This window comes from Hippopotamus amphibius, chromosome 8 (assembly GCF_030028045.1).
Source record: "Hippopotamus amphibius kiboko isolate mHipAmp2 chromosome 8, mHipAmp2.hap2, whole genome shotgun sequence".
In the NCBI taxonomy this organism is placed as follows: domain Eukaryota; kingdom Metazoa; phylum Chordata; class Mammalia; order Artiodactyla; family Hippopotamidae; genus Hippopotamus; species Hippopotamus amphibius.
In genome coordinates this window covers 93,195,653-93,223,377 of record NC_080193.1, presented here as the reverse complement: position 1 = coordinate 93,223,377, position 27,725 = coordinate 93,195,653, and the positions used below count along the sequence as shown (strand labels likewise).

Genomic DNA, 27,725 nt, shown 5'->3' with positions numbered 1-27,725 from the left:
TCAACATTAGAATAAAAATTAAATTAAAAAACAATTCCTTTTTGGTACAACTGGATCACTTCTGTACTTGAGCTTTGTGACTGTAATTTTAATAGTTTTCAAAAAATTTACACTGAATTGTCATGTTTCATATCTTTAACTGAAACATTCATAATAATAATGAATAATGAAATCACAATATATTTGTGGGGGGCCTTTAAAATAATGCAAACAATGATCCTTTTTATTAAAGCTAGGAGGTGTAAATAAGATAAACTATGGTCACCTTCTGGCAGCTACCACTGCACATTCTATCATACATATTATAAAGCCCAAAGAAACTTAAAAATTGACAGATCAGGTGTATCTTGAATTCTGTAGTTCTTACTCATTTTGGAACTTAATGAGATATATGCCAAAAAAGAGTAATCTGTGTGTGTGTAGCAAGGGTTAAGGTTTTTTTCTTCAGAAATTTGGAGATCTTATTACCTAAGTTTACAAAAAATTCTATACTGCTGGTTGAAAAAAAATTATCCACAATGTTAAAGTTACCTTAAATTTTATCTAATTTAACTTGTTTGATTCATTTGGTAAAACTGACAAATCAACACTAAATACAGCTTAAAAGAGAGACACTTAACCTAAAACCTCTCATATGATATCTTATAAAATAATCAAAGTTTTAAAATAAACCTACTTTTGGTAAATCTTTTTTTTAATCTTATGCATACAGACACACACACACAACTTAATTCTTTGACTTTTTTCAATGGAATAGCAGTCTAAAACTTTTTAAAATCAGAATTTTCTACTCCCCACCTGTGTCATGGAATTAGTAATGAAAAGGAAGGAGCATTTTTTTAATGAAATTAACACTTCAGAAAGGAAGAAAATAGCAAATGTAAATTACACATCTTACTAAAAACATTTGATTTTACTTTTGAAATCTATGTAGGGTTTCCCAGGCAATAACAAATTACTACTCAATAACTTTAAAACAAACTAATGTGGTGAACAAAAATATTTGAAATCATGTTTGCCTTCGGCAAATACTCTTTTAGCATGGTAACTTTGATTTTCTTTAAGCCTCCTACAATCTTTGAGTTGAAATATTTAAAAATTCCTAATTTAGGTTACTGAATTCATCATTCAAAATAATGCTAATCTAAAAAAATTATAATAAGGATTACTTTTTTAAAATAATTTTTAATTCACTTCATTGAGTTTTATGAGGCTAATGATAGGGTAATTTAGTTGTTACATTTACAAAATATTTCAGATATCCTCAAATATTTTTTAATAAGAATTACTTCTGAATTTAAAATGATCATCTTTAAAGCGGTAGGAGAAATGTCTGGTTATATCCAGAGACACTGCTATGTTGCTGAGTGAATAAGTCTTAGTGGGAAGGCATTTGCTAATTCTGTTCCCATGGCCATGGGAAGTAAAGAAAGGGGCATGGTGAAAGTAATCAGTCATGAGCCCATTTTTGAGGCTATGATAATAATACACTTTGATTTCAATCAGATGAAGCTTTAAGAAATACTGATTTTCCTGGTCTATACATTACAGAGGTATGTGTAAAATGATCTGATAATTAACTGAAAGGTTCAGTTGACTACCTATATTGTCTATGTAACTTGGAACAACACATCTCAGTTATTTCTTTTTTTAATAATTTGTTTTTTCCTTAATAGACTGAATCAAATGGTCCTTTTCAAGTTGGTTTAGACCTCGTCTAATAATATATATATTAATCACAATCACAATCACAAGAATTACATTCTTCAAATGAAATAAATTTACTAAATACATTAGTGACAGTATAGAGTAAGTCTAATTCAAAAACATCTGGAAGGCTATTGTATCTGTGATAACTAATCCTCCCATGGGTAGGCACCAAAGTCTGGATTAACAACTCTGGATGCAGGAGAACAATTAAGATGTAGTCATGTAGCCAAGCTATTTTTCATTTCCATTCTCAATCTTTTTTGTTTGTTTGTTTTTAAATCAATCTACTCAAGGATCATTTTTATTCACTGGGTAAAGTTATCTACTATTCTTATTATGGAATAAATTATATTTCAATATTTTATATACTTTCATAAACACATTTCTAGATCTGTGTTTATTCAATTGAAATGCAAGTATACATGCATCAATTTGCTGTGGTGAATCAAAGACAGAGGGTGTGCCTGTGTTGCATGGAACAAACACCTACAAACATGAAAAATCCCACCACCTGTAGAGAGGGCCTTAGAGGAAGAGAATGGCTCTACAAAGCTGAAATGAAGAAAATATGATGCTGAAAACATAAAGTTACAAAGATGAGAGTACTCTACCCCAAAGAGAGGCAAAATTAAGGATATTCTATATTTATAGTGTTTGTAACAATTTGTGTTTATGCATGAATTGATTTACTACCCCTACTTCTTTTCTTCTCCCTGTATTCCCAGTGAAGAGTGCCTGGAGTATCCGATGACAATATTACCTGATTACCTACTAAAGTAGCAATACCAAAGAAATAACACCAATTAATAAGACACTGGAATTGGCACTTTAGTAGAGCATGAAAGAGAAGGAAGAAGAAGTGAATTAGATATGATACTCCATGTCATTTTAATGAATTGGGTGGTTGTGTATCTTTTTCCACCTTCTATTTTATATTAGACATTCTATGAGCTAAAAACACATAAGCATATGTTTCTCAAAGGCTTTTAAGGATTTAAGACAGAGTCTTTTATACTAGCAAGCTATAAATAGTTGGTGAGAGGGGAAGTTCTAAAATGAAGACAGTTCATCAAATTAAGGAGAAAACATTTGGTTAATGACTATATTCTGACTACATTTTTTTTCCAATCTAAAGAAACACAAATAGACTTTCTATTCTCATAGTGCTAAAATGGAGTTGAAAATGTCATGACCCACTCAGATGTATAAACTGGGTCATCAGAAATACATATAAAAAAGGCTAACTTAAAGACACATCACAATTTCATGGTTAACAATGTGTGGCAGGTATCCCAAGCTCCTCTATGAATGGCTAGTACCTTTAACAAAAACCTTCCAGATCTGAGGAATGTGTAATAATTTTTCCAATACTCTAATAAATATTTATTAACAATAAAAGTTCATAGAGTTCCAAGAGTTAAATGGTTGTTTAGTCTATTCTCCTTGCCTTTGCTAGCTGAGTGAATCCCATATTCCTAGGACTTGAGGAAATTTGTGTAACTATTTGGAAACATCTTCCATGTTAATTACATGGTTTTCAACTCTACTACAGTAGCAAATATCAAATGGACAGTAGTGTAGGTATGTAATTGTTACTGTGTTTACAAACCAACCATCCTCATGAAAATCACTGCAGTTACACTGAAACATCAATTAACCTAAATTTCAGAGTACATTCAGATTCTTTGAATGTTCTTAACTCAGACCATAAAATGTTTATTAACTATCTTACAGAAATTTTTAAAATACATCTTCAGCCTTAAAATGAACACTATGCAATGCAACTAAAAATTCATTAGACTAATTTTGTTTAGTTTCTATGTTGCTAGGTGGGAGAAGTTAAACATCTGAGTGTTATCTTCTTCAATATAATCACTCTAAGATGATGAATACATAATAACTTTGTGGAACTCTTTTAGAACTGCAGTTGAAATTACTTTATGAGCATAGAGGAAAAGCAGACTCATTACAGTATTTTTTTCTCATCAAATATGGTACCAAGCTTGATCTTTTAATTTTTCCGTAAGACATTTTTAAAATTAAAAAAAAAAACATTTTCATTAGTAATACAAATATTACTATAAACTTAAAAAATATTTAAAAATTATGATGCTATTTAAAAAGGAAATTCAAAACAAAAAAGTAAAAATGTTACTGACTATATGGTTGGATAAGAGTGTAGGCCCTAAAGCTGATGATTTTGATTAATACGATTTTAATGTGTAATCTCACTATAATTAAAATATCAGCCTTATAGTAATACCTCATCATTAAATGTTGATGTATTGATATACCAAACATAGAATATTGGAACAAAACCACTCTGGACATCAGGAAACCTTGATCCTAGCCTCACAATGCCCTTAACCACATAAGGGGTAATGGATAAATCACTTGACTGTTTGGGGCTTCAGTTTCTTCATGTGTGAATGAGAGGTTTGGACTCAGAAGATGTCAATGTCCTTGGAATTTCTCATGTTTTAAACATCTGCTTAGTAATTTGATTATTTAGAAGTCAATCTTTTAAATCAATGTCCTTACTGTAATTTATCTCTCTTCCAAAAGTGTCATATTTTAAAACTCTGAGTATATGCGTTATTACTATTTTGCTATATAATACTACTCTACATTATAGTTAAAGTTATTATTACCTTTAAATCAGTTTCATATGAATTTGAAACTTTTTTTCTGAGTCAACAATCTGCCTACCTTACCACAATCTCATTTCTTGTGTTTTACATTAAAAAGAATTTTTAAAAAAAATTTACCAAAGGATTAGAAGAGGTTTAAATAAGGCCTTCTCACTGAGTTGGTTTTCACATTACTCAGATGTCTAAAAGAATATATTAAATTAACCTGAGGTCTCTTTCCTCATCTGATTCTATGATTACACATTCCTACCACCCTTTGTTATATTCTACCCTATGTATCTCCTTGCAGGAGTTATAGTTAAAAATTACAGGAAGATGGTGACATCCTGAAACTGGGGAAGATAAATATCTGCCTCCTACAGAGACCATGGTAGGCAAAGATTGATTTGAAATTGTATTCCGAGAAGTTAACTAGATAAGGTGAACATGATCCACTCTTATATAAATGCAAGAGTACCATGTTATAGTATAAACGTTTAGCTAGCAACTCTATTACCTGCCCATGGGTATGGTAAAATATGTATAGGAATACAAAAAGATCAAGTTACACAATGAAATTCTCCTATACCTTTTGAACCCTTATCATATTATTGCTATATTAAGAACTGTGGAAACTGAATCCCAAACTTCTTTTTGATATGCTATTCAGATTTGAAGGCTGGAAGTCAAGACCCAGGCTACTCTCTGCTTTTCAGCAATCCAATACTAGCAGAATTCTGAAAAGGTAGTTTCACCATTGCCACCCCTGAATAAAAAGGAAAGAGAATAGATGTCAGGTAATATCAACATCAGATGTCACAGGCAGTCATCAGGTTATACTTTCAGCTGCTTACCAGTGTGACTCCTTTTATGTACCATAAGCACATTGGGCCCAATGCAAACCATGCCACAGACGTCACATTTCAGTTTACCATTCGGAAGCCGGATTCCTCCCTCGCCTTGAAGCTCCTGGACTTTCCTGTTGTCTGCCACCTCGCTGCTTTCAATTAGGGGTTCTTCTAGGCTGCTACCCTCATCATGGCCCCTGATCTCATCTTCGCGGCTCAGGGGTTTCCTGTCACACTCTTCATCACTCTGCATTTCTAGCTTTACTGAGTTTGCTGTAATTTAAAAAGAAGAAAAGAAGACATTTTAACATGTTATGTGTTGTCACCTTACATCTCTTTTCCACCCACTGCCATTAACATGGCTGGAAATGCTGTGTTAGGTAGACTATAGTCCATCCCACATGCAATGTTAACACATACTGTACTCTATGATATTTCAGTGAAGCTTTGGCATGAAAGTGAAGATGGCTTAGGAAAGCCCAAGGTAAACAAAATGACACTTGATTTTTACACACACGTTTCTTTAACTCATTTATATACTTTTTAAGCAAGTCCTTAAATAAGTGGTATTGTTATACTTTTCAGTTTGTCACTAAGGCTACTGAGACTGATGTAGGATTATGAAAAAAGACAAGATTAGATACTACTTAACCCACTGAGCTACACCTCTTCTTAATGTAACAATCATTACATATGTATATATACTTCATAGTCTCTGTTTCCCATCAGGGTACTTGCGTAAACCTGCTTTTGAAATGAGCAGGAGAAACAATTCAGGATCTTAATCCAGCAAATGTCTTAGATGTATGAAGACACCCTGTCAAGGCAAATATCCTAAAATCAGACTAAACACATACATTCAGTTGAGAGCTGTATAAATGTAGGGCAGAGTGCACAGACCTCACACGCTCTTAAGCTACTCTGCTTTATTTTTTTTCTTATGTGAAAGAAGTTCTGTATGGAACACATTAGTCTGCAAATCAAAGTACTCCTACTTGAATCTCTGCACACCAAGAAGCAGTGAATGACAGGAATGGCATAGCCTGCATGCACGCACTTGTGACTGTTAAGAAATTTAATGCCTTCTGTTTGCTGTTTTTGGATCATCCCACAGAAAAGTTGGAATTTTGTTAGCACAGCCCTCATTCTGGATTGCTGACAGAGTCTTTTCACAGAGCAGAAGCAAGCTTTAAACGAATACCAGTTTTTTATCCAGTGATCTTGAAAATTTCTCAAGAAACCATATCAAAGTTACTAAGCAAAACAAATTATTTGGTATCACTTGAATAGAGGAACTATCTTCATAAAAAGGAAGTGAAGTTCTTTTTACTACAATTGTTTTCTTAGAGAAACCACCCCTTCTGTGATTTGTCATTAGTATTTGTGATAGGTGGTACATACTATCAAAATGACTTTCCCCCTGCCCTCTCCTTGGAACTCCTCTGTGAACTACAGGCAGTGTGGTACAATAGAGGATATCACTGGATTTAGTCAGGAGAACTGCCTTTGACATTTACTGCAGAATAATCTTGAACTACTTATTTATCCTCTGAATCTTATGTCTTTCATCTGAGAAGTGGAGATGAATTCAGATTACAGAATAAAGTTTAAGCAGGAGAGTATAGCTATTAAGAGTGAAGATCCTAGCAGTGGCACTTAGTACAAGCAGTGTCACCTTCTGCAAGTTACTTAAGTCCTCTGTCCTCTGCAAAACTGGGATGATAATGGTACCCACTTCCTAGGGCAGATGTAAGCATTACATGTGTACTAATGCTACTATTTGTCTTTGGACATACAGTGCACTTTTTATTCCATAAAGTTTTTGTAAAGATCAATGAACTTATAGTACAGCATGTAAAGTGCCCTAAGATCTACAAAGGGATATATAGTCTTCTTGTCTCATCTCCAATAAAATATATACTCGCTTGAATTTTACCCTATTTACAAAGTAGGACTGCTTTACTGGGTTTTGAGAAAAGTAAGGACAACATTTTTCCATCTTAATATCCCCGATATGTTAAAGAAATTTGTGGCATATAGAAGGTATTTCAGGCAGTATTCCCTGAGGTATTTTACTTAACTGATTAAGAATCTTTTTTCTTTAAGCTGTTTTTTATATGTTTAAAGTATCAATTAACATAGCAACGAAAATTAATCTTCATAAAGGATGAAAACTGAAAATTAAGTCCTTTTCTACCCAAAGTTCACCCATTCTTCAGTTCTGGTCTCAAAAACAACCACTATCCTTATCTTCTATTTAGAACTGTGTGTGTGTGTATGTATATGTGTACGTGTGTGTAAATATAGTTCTCTTTTTGCATAAATTGGGCTGTACAATTTATCTGACTTTAACTTTCCTTTTGTCAATTAACAGTATCTGTTCAATATTTTCCATGTTAGTACACAGAAATCTACAGTGGTCTTTTCTAATACCTGCATAAAATCTATTTTATAAATATAATTTATTCATCCAGGCTTTTAGATTATTTCTTGTTTAGTGCTATTATAGACATTACTGTATGATACCACACAGAACCGTTAATCTGATAAAAACTGGTTATTTTACTTTAGATTTTTAATATGTATTTTATTGTGAATGAAGTTGGGCATCTTTTTCTATGTTTAAACGTGTTTTTTTTTTTTCTTTTAAGAACTGCCTATCAAAGTTCTTTGCCCATTTTTCTACCAGGTTGTCAGCCTTTCTCACTGAATTTAAATACTTTATATACTAAGGAACTTAGCCCTGTGTCTGATATGTTTTGCAAAAATTTTGGTTTATCTTTTTACTCTAGGGTATTTTTTGGCATGTATGCTGATTTTACATTTAAAATTTTTAACATTTTTAATTATGGCTTCTGGATTCTGTATGTTGCTTCAATAGGTTTTCTCATATTCCAAGAAATTCTTCCATATTTTTTCCGAGAAGGAAGATTTTTCTAATTAATGTAAAATACTATTGGTTACCTTATGTAGTCCCACATTTCATTCATAATTGTCATTTAAAAGAAATAGTAAGAAGAAAACAAATGAAAAGTATGACTTTATATAGCATGACTTCATATACCAACCTGTGAGCAAATTTTCCCCCACGTTTAAGTGACAGTACTAAAGATCACAAACTTTACAGCAATGCCATCATTTACATTCCTGAACGAGTCAACATCTGATAAGCTACCCTCAATGAGTGTAAGGTCTACCAGCATTTCATTTCGGGAACTGAAGAAATGTATACCCAAAAGAGTGAGTTCTGAGTCTAAAACTATAGGCCTCTTAAGTTTTAAAACAGTACAGAATTATGAAGGCTATGACTTGATGTTATATTAAATTATCATCTTTTCCCTAGTGAGAATATTATAATCAAAACATAATATCAGGGACTTCCCTGGTGGCACAGAGGTTAAGAATCCATCTGCCAATGCAGGGGACACAGGTTCATGCCCTGGTCCAGGAAGATCCCACATGCTGCAGAACAACTAAGCCCATGTGCCACAATTACTGAGCTCAAGTGCCACAACTACTGAAGTCCATGTGCCTAGAGCCCATGCTCCACAACAAGAGAGGCCACCGTAATGAGGAGCCCACACACTGCAATGAAGAGTAGCCCCCACTCGCTGCAACTTGAGAAAGCCCGTGTGCAGCAACGAAGGCCCAATGCAGCCAAAATAAATAAATAAATAAATTAAAAAAAAATAATAATAATATCAAACATGGGTAAATATGTCTTTTAACAATTTATTGGATATTACAATTGTAGTTAGAACTTCTATCCACAGAAGAATATACTTGAAATGAATATCCAAAAAAATAAAAAACATTTATTAGCACTGAAATAAGAAGTAGTAAATTACAGTCATCTTTTCTCTAACAATATGATAGTTAAGGAGTTATATGTTTGCCATGTATGAATGTACACACTCGCTACAGTACATAGAGTATATTTATTGATATAGTAAATCAATAAAATGGAATACATTTTAATATATACATAGCATAGATTCAAGTTTTGCATAAATACGAATGTACAAACAAAATTGTGTAAACAAAATTCCATTCTAATTAATTTTTAGCCCATCTTACTAAAATTAAGTTGAAAGTCTAGGATAAAAAGTGATTACTTAAAGTGGTCTGAATTTTAACTCTTAAATAGAAAAAATTTCCCTACTCAAAGAACATAAAAGAAATTCTCCTGTGATTTATTTTTACTGTTTAGGATGTTTCTAATTAATGCAGAGCACCTAATATTTTAACTCATTAACGATTAAATTCAAATTTTTGGTAAATTTATACTCTAAATTATAATTTATATATTAATAAATGAGTTATGGTTGTAGTTACGCTATATAAAGTTATTGTAACTATTAATCACTGTATAATAATCATAGTACATAAGTTACCAAATCTTTAAATTTTAACTCTTCATATGATATTTCTTTTACAATTTGGTTAAAGGCATTCATAATTCATCATTTCTATGAAGATAAGAACTTGCTGGTAGGAGTGAAAAGAAATCTTGTTATTATAAATCTCAACACCAACAATTATTTTTCAAGCTTATTTTCCTGATACAAAATGAAGAACATAAAATTTAAGTGTATCTGTGGGTATTTACATTTTTACATACTGACAAGCAGTAACAGTTTAATAAAAACAATATTTTGTCAGAACAAATGATTAGCAATGAAAAGATGTGAAATAAGATTTAAGTCGATCAATTTGTTCTTCGTTATTAGATACTGTAGTTACAAGTAACTAATACATATAGATATTTTAATATTTTCAATAAAAATAAATGTTTAATATAGGTGTCTTTTATTATCTTAACTTAGAGATGATACAGTTCACAGTTTAAAACTAAAAAGAGTCAAATTTTAAAGCATCAAGGAAAAGTTAATTGTTGTAGTGATTTTTTTTTTAGTAGATTTGGAGGTCTGTGAACCCAGTTAAAGGAAAATAATAATCAACAAGACTTTCATAATCAGTTTTACATAGAAAACGCTTTGAATATATTTCATGTTAAAACATTCCACATATATATTTATGCAAAAAATTGCTTCACAATGCAAATGTGTTTATGAATTAAAGCTTTATCCCCCTCTTCTTTTTGCTTTCAAACTATTTAACTTTAGGATATAGCTTATAGATGCTATAAAAACGCACGGTTTAATCACCTCCATTTACTTGTGATCATCCCAATGTCAAGAATTAAAGAGACTCACACAAGAGCTCTTATAAATGACTCCCGGGCCAAATAAATTTCAATTACAAAAGTTTCTGCAGTAACCATACTGGGCTCTCTGTACTCAAAGCCTTCATAATTATCATTGTTTCGAGATACATAATACCAAGTGGATAAAGAAAACTAAAATTGCCTTAAATTCAGTAACATGGTATTAAATAAAAGGATAACCAAATAAAGGTATCTACACAGCTAAACATATATAGATCACTGTTGTTTAAAAAAAAGGCAGAAAACCAAATGGGGAAAAAGTGTTATTTTGTGAAGCTGTTAAAACATTATTTTAATTGTCTATTTCATACTGAAATTTTCTTTACTACCATCATTATACTTTGAAAATTAAACACAAGATTATTCAAAACCCAAATGTATAGTACTTAAAAATGAAATGGAAAATGAAATGTACAATGTTGTTATATACACTAATAGACCTCACATAGTAGAGCTCACCCACCTCAACCAATAAGACAGAAAGGACCAAAATGGAATTCTCTTTAAAATGAACCAGCAAATATTTATTGCTTGCCTAATACTTCGCTAAAAGTGATTATGAAGTTTTAAGACTAAAAGCTAAAGAATATTTTTCACTTACTTAAATAAGACACCAATATTAGCAAGATGGTATACACCCAGGTTGTGAAAGAGTTTATGAGTAAAGGTACAGGAAATATTTTACTAACACATGTAATTTGGTTACATACGGAATTTACTGACCTAAACAGTACATAAATGTGAAGGGGCTTTTCCTTAGAAATTGGACATCTCCTATTTTTTACTTCATAACTTCACCAAATTACCTGCTTATGCAAGATGGAATATGATTTTGCCATGTCTGGCACCTGATGGTTTCAAATAAACATTAAATTCTCAATTTTTAAATTTGTGGGGAAAAGATCATTTTTCACACACATGGTGAATTACATTCCGTTAATTTCGAATTATCAAATTGCAGAAATAAAATCTATCTTCATCCTTAGAACGAGGTTTTCACAGATAATCCTATCTTTTTTAAAATGTCAAGTTTTGAAAAATCATAGTAACCAGAACCTAAAATATCATTATTAAAATATCTTTAAGATCTAAATTAAACTTTATACTATAGTATGAGTTGCTTCTACTAATCCATGAACAGATTATTGAAATTCTCTAGTCAGGAAAATAATACAAAAGGATTATGATTTATTTGCTGTATTTGAGAGGATACAATATTTATTGATCTTATGGAGTACAAAATAGGCCTTCTAGATTATTTACTCTCCACCTAGTGATTTATTTCTGTTTAATTTCCAAATTATATTTTTCAACTCAATTTCTAAAGGAAGCAAATACTATGGGAGTTAAAGAAATATTTCTTTCACAGAGCTAATAATAAGATAGCTAAAAAAAAAAAATAAGATAGCTAAAATGCCATTCTTATCAAACTGGGAAAAAAAATCTTTCAGGTGTGATGTGTAAGTGGACTTTCATATGCTTGGTTTCTGTTGTGTGAACATGCAAGAGGACACTTAAGGGGTGTTATTACTTACAAGCATCAATTTCTCCAGGGCTATGCCAGATACTTGAAATGGTGTCATGCACACTAATTGAATCAATATGTCTATCTAATAATCTGTTGAAGTTGCTTCTGAGCTAATACAACTCTCTGATTTAAACTTTCAAAAAAAGAAATACCAAACATGATTAAATCCATGTTAACAGCCCGGCAGCTGTTTAAGTAATGTGTTAAAAAAACAAACTGCTTTCAAAACTCTGATGTAAAGCACAGTTATTTACTAGTGAACTTACAGCCATCTAAACAATTAAAGTAAAATCCTCACAACAAAAATTATATTAAGGTATGTGCAATCATTTTTCAAAAACTTTCCTCAACAAAATTTCACAAATTATAAAAACTTGTTCCTTTTAACTGTGAATAAATACATGCATAACTCGTGCAAAACAGCTGCCTCATAACATCCTTAAAGTATTCGTTTTAGAAATGATTGGACAAGTCTAGACACTGGTGTCACTGAACTGCAGCTGAGCCATTTGTGGGTAGCATTCTGTCTGCACATCACATAACCTCATTTTCTTTTCCTCCTCACTCTCTCTCTCCTTTCCCCAATATAGTTAGATTAGGTATATCTTAAACCTACTAGAGTAACTAGATCAAAGTGCTGGTTTCTGAAATAATATGATTACTATTCTAAAAACAGTGGAGAAGAAAGTCACTGCATCTGATTACAGGAAACCAGGGTCTTTGCCTCCCTTTCTGCCACTTAACTCGTTCTGGGGCCTTGGGAAATTTGTTTATTTTGACTCAGCCACCTGCATCACCTGAAATATGGGGAAAATAACACGATGTTCCTGAAAACAGCAGGCTACATAACAGTCTCTTTATACTAAGGATTTAGGATCCTTTTGATAATAATAATAATAATAGAAAAATAACAACTTGCTATAATTCTTCATGATTTAAAAAATTCATATTGTCTCATTTGATACCCAGAACCACAGTGGATTGTAGGTAGGACAAACACAAATAAACAAATGGAGGCATGGTTGTTAAGTAACTTTCTCAAGGATGCAAAAGTAGTAAATGTGAATCTGATGTCAACTCAAGATCTTCTGCCTCTTAGCTTAGCCATCTTCCTATGACATGATATTGCCTTTCCAATTAAACAAGTAACTAATATTAGTATAATATTTAGGGCAAATACAGTCCTGGGCAAATAGATCTTTCAGATGCTACAAAACTATGTCCATCAGTTGAAGAGGATACTAGGAATTCAAGTCCACATGGGTCAGATAGAATAAAAATAAGTTTCTGAACTGAACTACAGAATTAATACTTTCTATCAAGTCTGGGATGCATATGCCCACTCAAAAGAACTACTTTCTAATTTTTATATTTGCTTTAGTCTTAAAGCAGGGATATGTCCATGTAGTACAACTAGTTCCTGAAGAGTCTGCCAACATTCAGTCCTTTTCCTGATCCCTGCTTTTTCTATACTCCTAGCCATGCCATGACTTATCCGTGGTAGGTAAAGACAGCCATTTGAGGAATAAGTCAATATTATCAACTTTAATCTCTAAACCAACAGTTATGGAGGATGGCATTTTAGGACTTCCTTTGTGGTCACATTTTGACAGTCTTGTGTCAATTTTTGTTACGAAGATAAATCATATCTATGAGTAGCTCACACAGTATTTCATTTACATTTAAAGAGATCTTCACAACAAAATAAATACCAAAAAAGTATCCTGTCTACCTCCTTGAAAAAAAAAAGTAAAACTAAGGAGCCTAGACCTCTGACTCCTTGATGGTCTCGCACAATGCATGGAACCTTATACAGCGTGCCATCAACAGACCACACACCTTTATTGACCAGAACAGTGGCACTATTGTAGCCCAAGGATGAAGTTTCTATTTTCTAGCAGACAACTGGTTCATGAGAAATGTACAACGTGGAGAAAATAAGCCTAGTTTAAATAGAAATGCCATAGGCAAACAACAGTCCATCCCTTTACCCATCCTTTAAATGAATAACTGCATTTGTCAAGTTCTAGAGATTCAATATCTTCCATGTCTTGCATATCCACCTCCTTTTTATGCATTTCTGTGGGCAACACAGAACTTCTTTAGGATTCCCCATGTCCTCTCACGTGGGACAATTTCAACAACTTTCTAGCTGGGTCTCTTTTCAGTTTTTTGCCACACTCCACTCCCTAACCCTAACCCAATTCATCCTATGTTCAGTTTTTAGATTAATCTTCCTAAAGCAGAGCTCACATTACTCTTTCAAATGTCTTCCATGACTGCTCGCTGCTTGCAAATTAAAAGCAAAGGTACTGGTGTGGACTTTAAGGACCTCCGCAGCACAATTCCATCACTGCTCTTGGCCATATGTCCTATTAGTCCCTTAGATAGTCATACCTTTTCCAGTCATTTTCTAGTCATTCTTCCTGAAACTTATCCTATACATCTCTACTTACTTTTTTCCCCCGGCTCCTATTATTATTTTCTGGAATCTTTCCCCTACTTCCATCAATATCAGCATACCTTCAAAGCTCACTTATCTTCCACCTTTTTTCATGGAGTGTTTCCTGAGCACAAAGACACATTACAGTGATTTCATTAGTATATTTGCCTTAACTCCACACTCCCTACTGTGTAAGATTTTTGAAAAGAAATGCTGTCTTTATTCACAATTATAAAACCATCTTCCCCTTACATGCACTAGGCACTCAATATATGCTTGTTGAACTGTTGTTGCTGAGTTACCTATCATACTTCTTTCTTAAGTTACAAAGGCCATGCACAAATTAACCACAAATAACAATTATAACAGAGTTAGGTTTTAAACACAAAACATCATCAACATAACATTAAGTAAAGAACCACTGTATAAAAGAAAAGACTTTAGGTACATTACATGCATCACCTGATATAATCATGACAGCTGTTCTGTGAAGTATTTAATATTACCCTCATTTTACAGATGAGAAAACTAAAGCTCAGAATGGGTGAAGTAACATATCCAAGTCACACATCTATTCACAGCCAGATCTGAAACTGGAACTGAGAACTGATGACCAAATTCTTGCTATTTCCCCTATGTCACCAAAAGCAAAGCAGTTACTAGTTACCAGTAAAGAAAAAAGGGATGTCAGTATGTTAAAGAAGAGTAACTTTGAATCGGTGTGTGCCATCGACATTTTCTTTACTGCATGTCGAATACAGGTGTAGTAGTGTGCCAGCTTTGAGTAAAGACAAATTTGTCTGAGAGCCTGCTTTGGAGGAAGACCAGCTTTCACTGCCAGATTTTCTGAGCATGGATTTTATTTCATATAAGAGCAATCTACTTTGAACTGGTGTTTGGCAACCATCTGCTTAACATAACTGTGGGAGGTTTGTGAAGCAAATTACATTGTGAAATTCTCTCTTTAATAAGGGGAGTACAAAATTTTTAACCAAACTTCTGTAAGAAGTAAAATCATTACTATAAAATCCAGCTGAGTGGGCATATTTCCGAAGGGACCCAAACATTGGATTGCCAGAGGTCACTGAGGACGCTTAAACCAGGTCAGAAAGTAGTGCTGCCGGCATGCTGAAGAGAAAGAGATAAGATATGGAGCAGGGTTTCTATTACGGGGCAAGAGCAACAGAGGGAAGAACCAAAGCCAGGCGATGCACTTTAGCAGCTTTAATGAGTCTCTGAACTGAAGTGACAGAGGAACCCAACAGCTTTCCATACCCTGGGTTCATATATCCCTGGTTACCAAAATCTGGAACAAATGTCAAGGCTACAGAAGTTCTTTCCCTGATGTTCCTCCATAAACACTTCACTATTTGTGTGAAATAATGAGAGTCAACATTTGGCCTCGAGATGTGGGACGGTTCAGTTAAAAATGTATAATCAAGAAAACATATTAAGTGCTACCAAAAAAGAGAAAACTTATAGTCGTGATTAAGAAAAATGAATCTGGACAACAACCCAGTGAATTTTATTTCTACAATGTAGCAGCAGCACATTTTTTTTTGCAATGTTCATACCTGTTTCCTACCCCTAATGAATAGACACTTTGGTCAGTCATATAGAGTGCATCTGTTAAAAGGCTTAAAAAAATATTTACAAAGCAACACAGGAGGTGAGTAATGGAAATGTTGGATTAGAATACCTGTGTTTAAGTACTTTACATATGTGAACATTAAGAAGTCATTTAACATGCCCATTTCCTGCTATGTAAGCTGGGAATAATATCCTCTATATAAAAATTATAATATTGGGGAAGCACAGTCACCTAGTGCAGGCAGTAGAGCCTATGGCTGAGAGATTCAGTACCCTGGGGTTTAAGGCCAGGCCCTTTCATTTATTAGGCGCATGACCTTAAGAAACCTCAAGAAACCTCTCAGTCTCATTTTTCTCATCTATACAATTAAGATAATGATAATACCTGCCTCCTAGGGCTGTTCTGAGTATTAAATACAATGGTCCTCAAGATGGGGGGCAAACATGAAGAGAGGAAAGATGCATGAATACATGTTGGTTTTGAATGACACCATTTTTTTCTGGAATGCATATATTCAATGGATAACATAAATACAAAATATTTTAAAATCAAAGAGTTTAAAATACAGTAAGGCACAAGGGAATTAATGCTTATAGGCAGTAATTTCAAAGACAAGTGCTGTCAACTTATTAACAGACTGTGTTTCAACAACCACAATATGAAAGAGGGAACTCCTTAGAATTTATTCATTCATCCATTCAAAATTACTCACTGAGCACCTGCTCTGTGCCAGGTACCACAATGCAGCAGTGAATAGGACAGATATAGTCCCTGCTTTCAGGGCACTTGTGAAATTTATGCATATATATATATATTTATTTGTATTTTTGCTTTTATATATGGGCAACTATGCACAGTAAAATATCATGATGTGAAATATGACTTGTAACCCTTCCCCCAGCATATGCTACTACTATAGAATCTCAGTGCAAAATACAGAGCATAAGTAATCAAGAAATACTCTCATAAGATCACTATTTCAAAAAGATAGCTTCTTCTGAATTGTAAGAAGTTACTTTAAGCATGTCATCAATCTGTGAAACGAAGTATTGGCTATTCAATGAGTTGTCTATCTCCATTTCTAGAACATCCTTTAGCCAGCTTTCTAAAGTTTATAGCTAAAGTATCTGAAACATACTTAAAATGATGACATAGTTCTATGCATCATAGAAAGCAAATTAAAGATCTGTTCTGTCATACAGAGTGAAGTGAGTCAGAAAGTGAAAAACAAATATCATATATTAACACACATATGCAGAATACAGAAAAATGGTACAAATCAACCAGTTTGCAAGGCAGAAATAGAGACACAGATGTAGAGAACAAACATATGGACACCAAGTGGTGAAAGCGGGGGGCTGGGGTGGGATGAACTGAGAGATTGGGATTGCCATATATACATTACTAATAAGAAAAAAATGTCAAATTGTACACTTTAAATATATGCAGTTTATTGTATGTCAATTGTATCTCAATAAAAGTTCTTAAATAAAATAAAATGAAATCAACAGTATCGCCCTATCCAAAAAAAAAAAAAGATATGTCTGTTATCGTTTAAGGGCATACAAATAGCTTGTTTTAGCTTGTAAAGGTAAGCTACTACAGTTATTAGGAGCCCCTTATTCATTTAAAAAATACTTTCTCAAATACTTGATATTTTCTAATCACATTATAAGTAGACTAAAACTTATACAAACTAAGTTTTATTTCTCCTTCCCTTATGATCTTGTGCTGATCTTGCATTTCTGTTACCTATAATCGGACAGGTTCCCTTCTAAGACACTTAGCTTCCTCATCTGTGAAACCTAGATAATGCTACTTAATTATGCAACTGAAATCATTAAAAGCCTACCTGCCTGAGGCCGTGATTCTTGAGGTCCCTTCAGTGTGTGGTATATGTGATTCCAGGATACAAGCAGGCTATACTTGAAATTTTATGTAAAAAATGATTTGTATAATCAGTAATAATAATAATTAGCTACTTAGTATCTCAATATAATTTTCTTCATACAAAAAATCATTGCCAAAATTGATGTCCAGAAACTTACCCCCTATGATTTCTTTTAGGAATTTTACAGTTTCAGGTTTTCAATTTAAGCCCGTAATCCATTTTGAATACATTTCTGTACAAGGAGTAAGACAGTGGTCCAGTTTCATTCTTTTGCATGTGGCTGTCCAGTTTTCCCAGCACCATTTATTGAAGGGACCATCCTTGACCCATGTCTATTCTTGGCTCCTCTGTTGTAAATTAACTGACCATATATGCATGGGTTTATTTCTTTCATGCTATTTTATTTTCATCTGTGTCTATTTTTATGCTAATATACTATTTGGATCACTATAGCTTTGTAATATAATTTGAAATCAGGACATGTAATGCCTCCATCTTTGCTGTTCTTTCTCAAAGATTGCTTTGGCTACTTGGGGTCTTTTGTGGCTCAATACAAATTTTAGGATTTTTTTTCTATTTCTGTGAAAAGTGACATTGGAATTTTGATAGGGATTGCGTTGAATCTGCAGAATCCTTTGGGTTGTATGAACATTTTAACAATATTATTCTTCCAATCCATGAACACAAAATATCTTTCCAGTTATTTGCGTCTCCTTCAATTTCTTTCATCAATGTTTTATACTTTTCAGTGTACAGATCTTTCACCTCCTTGGTTAAATTTATTCTTAAGTATTTCATCTTTTTTGATACAATTACAAACGGTATTATTTTCTTAACTTCTCTAATAGTTCATTGTTAGTGTATACAAATGTAACTGATTCTTGTATATTGATTTTGTACCCTGCAACTTTATTAACTTTGTTAGTTCTAACAGTTTTTTGGAGGACTCTTCAGGGTATTCTATATATAACAGGTCATCTGCAAATAGAGACAATTTTACTTCTTTCTTACTTGAATGCCTTTTACTTCTTTCCCTTGCATAATAGCCAAGATATGGAAACAACCAAAGGTGTCTTTCAATGAATGAATGGATAAAGAAGATATGGAATATAAATACAATGGAATTATTATTCAGCCGTAATAAAGAAGAAAATCCTATGTTTGTGACAACATGGATTAACCTTGAGGGCATTATGCTAAGTGAAATAAGCCAGACAGAAACAAATACTGCATGGTATCACTTATATATGGAATCTAAAATAAGTCAAACTCATAGAAACAGAGAGTAGAAATATGTGTTGCCAGGGGCTGGAAGGAGGGGAAAATAGGAGAGGTTAGTAAAAAGGTATACACTTTCAGCTATAAGAATGAATAAGGTCTGAGGCTCTAATGTATAACATGGTAACTATAGTTAATAACACTGTTTTGTTTAATTAAAATTTGCAAAGAGTATAGAACTTAAATTCTCTCATACACACGCAAAAAGAAATATGTGAGGCATGGATGTGTTTATTAATGACATGGAAGGAATCCTTTTACAATGTATACATATATCAATTCATCACAATGTATATTTTAAATACCGTACAGTTTTGTCAATTATACTTCAATAAAGCTGAAGGAAATTCAGGAAGCTTTTAAAAATAAATAAATAAATTTCTTTATACAAAAATATGTTCCTAGTTTTGGGGTTCAGACAAAAATCTAAGTTTTAGATCATATATTTAAAACCTCTGGCTTTAAAACAGCATTCCTAAATGTACCTGTGAATGTATTTCTGAAGGTCACAGGTGAGAGCATGTTTAAATGTGAATATACATATTTATACCTATACATAGCATATATCCTGAACACCTAGTTGGCATGTGTGCAGGATGTTCTTTATTAAGCAATAAATGTTAGCTACTTAAGCAGAAGATAGTGCAGTGTGACGAGTGTGCCGTCCCCATGTGTTTCCTTCAGCTGAATACTGGCTGGCATCCAGAGGGGAAAAAAGCAAAACAAACACAATATATTCAAAACATGAAAATAAAAGGAGTGTTACAACCTTCACAAAAAGCACAAAGTCCTTGACTCAAATAATGCTATGAAGACTCTTGAAATTTTCCTTTTTTCTACTGTGTCCCTGTCAGGATGTGAACCCTGCCATTACGTATGGCTTGCGGCCGTTTGCAAGTTTCCTCCCCATCTGGGACTAAGAGGCAAATTGCAGGTTTCCAGGGAGGGGGAGATGCATTACAGTATGCATCGCCTCGGCACTTCACATGGACTGTACCAGCCCAGTGATACCAGCTAACTTGCTCCCTGTGACAACTGACCACCAGGATTTATATGTTAAGTTTCTGAAAATAATATAAGTTGTTACTTTTACAAGCCTAGAGTCATTCTTTGCTTGAACCATTAAAAGGCATTTTACTTCTTTTCCACCTTCAAAATGAGTGAATTATTTCAGGGGCACAAGAAGACCCAAATCTATGACTTCTGTCACGTGCATCTCACAGCTCACTGTCCTCTTCCACATTCCTAGTAGGTTGCCTTTTTGCAAGGCAGCACATGCTTACCAAAAGCACCTCATTCTGTGGGAGCTGTCAGCAATTACTGCCATGAACTTTAAATCTTTTTCCTCTAACTACTGTAGTATTCCAGAAATAGTGACACAACTTCTCCCTGTTTTAAAATGTCAAGCTGACCACTCAGAAATTCAAGCTAGGTGTCTCCAGGAAGGCCCAAATGATACAACTTTTTATGAGCCTTCCGTTTCATCTTCTGTTCCATTACTACGCTGCCTTAACACCTTCACAGTGTAGCAACACCTTCTGGGACAAGCTGAAACTAAAACAAACCACAAAAGCTGCCACCTGAACAAAGTTAACAATATGTGCCTGGCAAGCATAAGCTGTATATATTTTTTTCTTTCCTTGATCTGACACTATCATTTGAATTAATTTTATTTTCTTCCTCTAGTGCTATTTCTAATAGTTTAAACCTGTTGCATGATTAATTTGCCTAATGGCAAGGTAGCCTTCCTTTAATTGTGCAATAATATTTTAAAAACATATACACAGTATACTTCATTATTTTTGTGCATTTCAAGATTAAATGTATTTTCAAATGTCTCGTTCAATGTTCATAGTCAGAGAGAAAAAAAAATCCCTCTCTGACATTTGAACTAATTTTCTTAAAGTCATGAAGCTTTAAACTCCCAGCTGACACCAGAATTATAGATTTTCAGGGTTAATGGGAATGCAATAAAATCTTGATGAAGTTTTTCAGATAATATAGAAAGCATATGACTTATAATTTTAACTATGCTCAGTTTTGGCAAAGAGAGGTGCATTGTTAAGAAAGAGAGAGAGATCAAGTAAAGTTTAAATGGCATGTCTTTAACCATACAAAGGAAAAGCAAATTAAGGTATAGGATCCTGACGAATAGCTTTTACAGACAAAATACTTCTCTCTTCATATATTAAAAAATCTTGTTACTGCTTACATCTAATATAAAGTGTGTGTTTGGGAAGGCGTTGGCTTCTACTTCAAGATCAGGAAATTCATGGGCTTTCCTGATGCTGCCTTCACATCATCCCTTTCACATAAAAATAAGCCAATCCATTCAATACATATGTATAGAGTGCAATCTATACACTAGACACTGCTAAGTATTGGAGATACAAGGGTGAACAAGACAAGCATGGCTTATAATACATTTGAGACACGATCCCAACAGCGTAGATTGTCCTCTGAGAGGAACAGACTGCCAGGGGAACCCAGGTCTCAGGGACAAGATACAGAGTTTGAGAAGAGGAAAAAAGACAGGAGAGCCAATGATGGTGTCCAGGTCTCTCAAAACAGTACTGCTAAAAAACAAAGATACAAGGATCTCAAAGGTTAAATCCAGTTCCATTGGGGCCATAGGAATTCATTCATTACGTGGGCCAGTTTGAAATGGCTACTAGCAATGGAAGGAGTAGGTGAAAAGACAGGAAGAAGTACTAACATTTAGTGAAGGCCCATTTTGTTGGGTGTCCTTCAACATTAGCCATTTAATTCCCAAACAAAACTTTCTGGGTTATTAGCTTCATTTTATAGAAAAGGAAGCTGAGGATCAGGACCACATCATAAGGCTGAATACTACTGTGTCTTTGAAACCAGCCCAATATCCTCATAGTGTATTTCATTGGCTACAAAGGGAACCAAATGGGGGGGGGGAGCCCAACTTCCACAAATACGCGAACTAAACAGGGGGGAAAACCAACTTCCACAAATATGGGAATTCAAAGTTCATTCTCTATTGATGGTGCCATCTTAAGACATATTTTACTGAGTACTATACAGACATATGTTTGTTAGTAACTGAACTTAGAAGATTACAGAATAAAGATATACATCACTAAGCGAAACACAAACTTACTTACTGAGTAACATGCAGATGAGTGAAATGCAACAAACGCAAAAGTGCAAAGTATTTGCAGAGAAAAGGAACTGAATGCAATGAATGGATCTAAGAACTGGAATTTTATGCCTGATTTTAAGGTGGCAAAAGTGTGAGTGTTCATTCACTCCACAAGTATGTCTGGGTATAACGTGTGCACCAGGTACTCTGCTAAGCACTAAAGATCGAGGGACAGAATCAAAGATAGTCTTTGCCTTCATATTCTGCTCACATCAGGTGGAGGCAAAGGAATACAGCAGACATTCAAAAGTCTGTCTGGAGAAAGAGAGTTAGTATAAAGGCAAAGAATCTGGAACAAGAAAGGCTCATAGCAATTCACTAAAATTCCTGGAACTAAGGACTTGCAGCCCTACCATATATCCCTTTCTCAGAAATAACTTCACTTCGTTACTGTTTTATGATGTGAATTCTTGTTTTTAGTATGTAAACAACTAACAAAGCAGAATATTTATCACTGAAAATATACAGTTAGGTATCAGTTGGCAGGTCTCACTAATAATACCTAGAGTTACTTTACCACATATATAAACAAATTATCCAATTACCTTTTCCCACTGTGAAGGCAGCCCCACAATTTGAGCAAACCCTAAGAAACTAAAACATACACACACACAAAATCTGAATGAAAACCTAAAATAAAACCTCTTCAACCCATTATATTCACCATCACCAGATACAAGATCACTCTGACATGTAACAGAACATTTGGTCAAAAAGTTATAGCTGGGCTAAAACATCTACATGCTGATCACAGTTGCAAGCTTTCACTATGCCGCCATGTTATCAGTCTCAATGAAATTCACTTGTCAGTTCCATTTTGAAACAGTGAATTCTGGCCCTGCATGACAAGGGTAAAATTAAAATCTCTTTTCTTTTCCTAATCAAATCAGCTAATAATGAAAAAGAAGAAAGAAGAAACTCCTCTCACTAATTGGTCAAAAAAGATTGGTTTTCAGATTTCTTTCCTTTGCTTTTTTTCTGTTTCCACTGTTGAACTCTTCAAATATTACCATCAGCTGCTTTTTATAAAAAACTCACTCTGTTGCCAACAAGTATATTGGGTAAAACTAGCTAAAATATATAGTACTATACAAAGGTAAGGAATAATGTGGTAGATAGTCTAGAATTTACTTCTGTCCCAGCTGCAGACTTTATTATCATTATTTTTCACTGAGTATTGAACCCATCCTATCATGGAATATGTCACAAAGCAGCTCATTCTAAAATAGAGAAGGCAAAGAAAACTGTCTACTTATCTTGACTTTACAAATTTCTATAAAGCCTCAGTGCATTTCAGCCCTCTTAAAAGTAACCCTGATAAGAGATGGGGTCATATTTATTTATCTGTTCATCCCTATTTATAGAGCACCTTTTCAAGCCTAGTGTATTAGATACATCAGACTTCATTTTCTATTGTTCTTATTTTGTACTTTTGTTTGTGTTAAACATGGTAACCCCTAAAAAATTAAGTATGGCCCAGAAGATGGTATGAAAATTCAACTCAAATGACACATGAACCTGATAAAATCTAATGTAGTCTAATGTAATTAGACTAAAAACTAATGTAGTTAATATGGCACTAGGAAATGATATACAATAAACCTACCACAGAACTAGAAGTAAGATGCCTAGATTCTACTGCTTGTTAGTGAAGGACTTCAGTGAGTAAAAATGAAGGTAAACATTTTATGTCTCAGTTTCCCAATGAGTAAATGGAAATAAACTAACTCCATATTTCCCACAGCAGAACTTTACAAAAGTCAAACAGAAAACATTTCCAGGGAAGTATTATACAAATGTTTTCTCATAATCATAAAAATATCTTATAGTTATGACAAGAGAATTATTCAACGCTTGATGGGCAAATTGATATAGAGCATATTACACCTCTGAAGGCTGTACCCCTTGTACCACAAGAAAAGCAGCAGAAAATCAACGTACACTTTTACCTTCTAAACTGCAAAGCTCACATTAAATACATAAAATTCAAATCAGGAAAGTGAAAACCACATTGACTTCTAAAGAGCCAGAGGTATGTACGAACTTATACATAACATAAGTTATTCAGAATCATGTGAAGAACTGTCTCTAAAACAAACAAAACTAGAGATTGAGAAAAAGTAAATTTTAATTTCTCTTATTAATCCCCAGAGTAGAGAAACATAACTATTTGATCCAGCTTCTATAATCATATTTCCCCAGTTCCATAATTGTTTTTTAATATCCTCTCTAACTTAAAAAAGTAACAGTAATTTTCATTACTTTGTTGCAAATGTCCAGAACACTGATTTAAATATCAGACCAATTAACAGTATAATAACAATAGCAAAAAGTAAAAAAAAAAACAAAAACAAAAAAAACCTTTGATGAGGTAGATCCATTTCTAACTAAAAACATGCGCAAAATAAGTAGTACTTGTTTCTCAAGCTTTCCCTTCACTAGTAACCTAATATGAAACTAAATACAAAGAAAATTATTCTGACATGTTTATAAGTATTATAAACAAATATTTATGTCAAAGATTAAAGTCCAGATAGAACATTAGTTAGAATTTACAAAAAACACAACAAAACTCTTAAATGCAATTGCCTGGTGATGGTTTTTTTCTTTTTCTTTTTTTTTATGACTAACATGGCATTAATTACTGCATAGAAGCTGTGGTTTAAATTTTACTTGGAATCTAGACTCTGTGCTGTACTTCAATATTTACCAAGTTTGCTAAAGTAATAACATATCAAATTTTCTGAAATGATTCCAATTAGAAACCCTTTCCTTACATATTCTGTAAAAATTTTACTCATTAAACTTTTTAGCATATTAATGTGGTAACATAGAATATTATTATTTCAATTTTATTCAAAGTTTCACAAAATGTATTCAGGCCAGAGAGACAGGCATGGATCTTGATCATAAAACAACAGTGTGTTTTCTTAAAACTAATTTTTAGGGATTTCAGATTGAACTACTTGGGTACCCTTCTAAGAAACAACTCTAAAATGGCATACAGATTGTTTCTCAGCCATCTTCCACACTGATGCCCTATTATTAACATGATTCAGATAGTCTCACCTAAGGAGAAATGCTGAAGCCTATATTGCCTTATTTTGCTCAGTTTAACAAGTTTTATTTTGTCCTTCTGGTTTACCACAGCCTTATCAGTATTTTAATGTATGTTTCATTCCCATTCATTAACATTAAATATAAAACAGGAGATCTCACTGGAAAAAGTTTCCTAAAATTATGCCACGTATTAATGAAATAATTCACTGGCACATGCTTCATATGTTTATGTTCATTAGCAAAATGGTCATTTAAGTACTTAAAATTAGCATATCAGCAGTAATATTTAAAATTAACCAAAAAATAAGTACAAAGCCCACTCAGTAGAAAATACATGTATTTTATGCTCTATGTGACGTCAAATGTAGGTTGACGTTATGATAATGTCACTAGTAGAAGTTTTTTTTTTTTTTAATATGATACAGTTTGCTCTGGATTTCACCTAAATACATATTATTTATGAACTGTCATTTGAGAATTCTAGTACAAATATTGCTTTTCTGAGGCAGTATAAAAACCTTCTTCAAAAATGAAACTAGTATCCTCAAAGGAAATGTCTGATTGACTTCTCATGAACTGATATATACTGACATAATAACCATTAGGTAATTCATATTAAAAACACTAAACATTTTAATCATCCTCACTTGGGTGAAAAATACAGATAAAACGTTTTCATGTGACTTCCATCTTGGTATAATTCAAGCACTGAAATACAACCTGAAGAATATGGAAAGAAAATTTATGATCTTTCTTCACCTGGGATGAAAATTGTCAAATGACTCATGGGCATAAAATAATTAAAAGCAAACACTAAAAATACACCATCATCCAGGCACTGGACTTTACCAAATTTAGGTTAATGGCACACAGCAAAAATCAGAGGGGATGTAGCATCACAGCAATTCATATACATATTTTAAAGCACACAGACACATGAAAACTATTTTTTCAATTGCTATTTATAAAATACAGATAGGTAGATATAGACAGATATTTTTCCAACCCTTTTATACACATGAAAACATTTAAACTATAATTAGATTTTTGCAAACAGAGAGGAAAAGTGAAGTAAGCCTCATAAAACCCCACTACAAAACTTAAAATTTTTTCCAGGGATGAAGGTGTCATATGGATTACCACACAGTTTTTCACTTATATAGAAAACCCCCCTTTTAGATGTTTCATTTGTTCTAAAACATAAAAACATGAAAGGGCTCCAACTATATAATGTCATATCTAAAATAATAATAATAGAATTTCTGAAGACAAGATATACATAAGACATAAATGAGACAGAACTATTTGGAGATAATTTGTATTAAGCATATAATGCTAATCTGAAAATTAAATATGACAGCTTGCAATTTAGTTTCACTGACATAGCATCTACGGATCTCTCTATTCAGCACTTGTACACTACAGCCTTTCAATTAACTCAAATGAGATAATGTATGTGAAGTGCTTTTTAGCTCTAAAGATAAATGTATTAACTACAGTTATTACGATATTTTTGGAATTAAATATTTACATATAAATGGGGAGAAATGGAATACTGTCATTTCCTTTCCTCAATACTATGGAATGGTTATCCATTTCAAATGTTCAGGAAAATTTCTATATGTTATTTTAAATTAGGAAAAGGCTGAGATATTGCCCACTTCCACATCCGAACTCTACTATTTACTATAAAAAAAATCAAGCATATTAATTTACTAAACCAAGAAGCATATAACTAAAATAAAAATCTTAATGGAAAATTCTGGCCACCTTAGAATAAAAGATGGTTACATATTGGCAGGAATTTACCAAAAGGACTGTGGAACATCTCTATGTAGGCTACTTAAGGATAGAAATATCTATCTTACATGACATGAGATTCACAAAATCTGGTACGGAGAAGGCTTATTTTAATAAGTTCTTAGTGACGTAATTCTCCATTTCCAGAATTTTAACACCAAATGAATATCAGAATGGAGGACAAATGTGTATACTACTTTGTCATTTGTTTATATTAGTAGTTCTTAAAATGTACTCTCAAAAACCACAAGTGTTTCATATGCTAAGTTGTAGTATTCCATTGTTAAAGTACAATAATGCTGGTCTTTTCCCATTACAAAAAGTCAATTTCTAGAACTTCCCAAATTTAAATTTTTTGTAAGGATTTATATTAAATCACTGCTATTAACTACCTCGTATCATATTGCATGCTGGCAAACAACAAAATGAATGAAAATAGCAAATGAATGTGAATGACAACAATGGAAAACAATCTAACATCTTTAGTTTGTCAGTTTATTTCAATTGACCCTTGGGGTTCTAGTTGTGACTTTATTCTGTGTATTTA

The 27,725-nt window shown here is 33.1% G+C and overlaps 1 protein-coding gene across 14 annotated transcripts in view; it reads right to left on the bottom strand.

Annotated features, from left to right (window-relative positions):
• IKZF2 (IKAROS family zinc finger 2) overlaps nt 1-27,725 on the bottom strand; it is a 164,131-nt gene that overhangs the window by 56,401 nt on the left and 80,005 nt on the right. For 11 of the 14 annotated variants that reach the window (XM_057744949.1, XM_057744951.1, XM_057744943.1 and 8 more), the window contains one exon: nt 5,195-5,461. In XM_057744949.1, the coding sequence (XP_057600932.1) occupies nt 5,195-5,461 (267 nt within the window). Of the gene's footprint in view, nt 1-5,194; nt 5,462-14,466; nt 14,511-27,725 lie in introns of all 14 variants that reach the window. The other 3 variants (XM_057744952.1, XM_057744956.1, XM_057744955.1) reach the window with 2 other exon arrangements.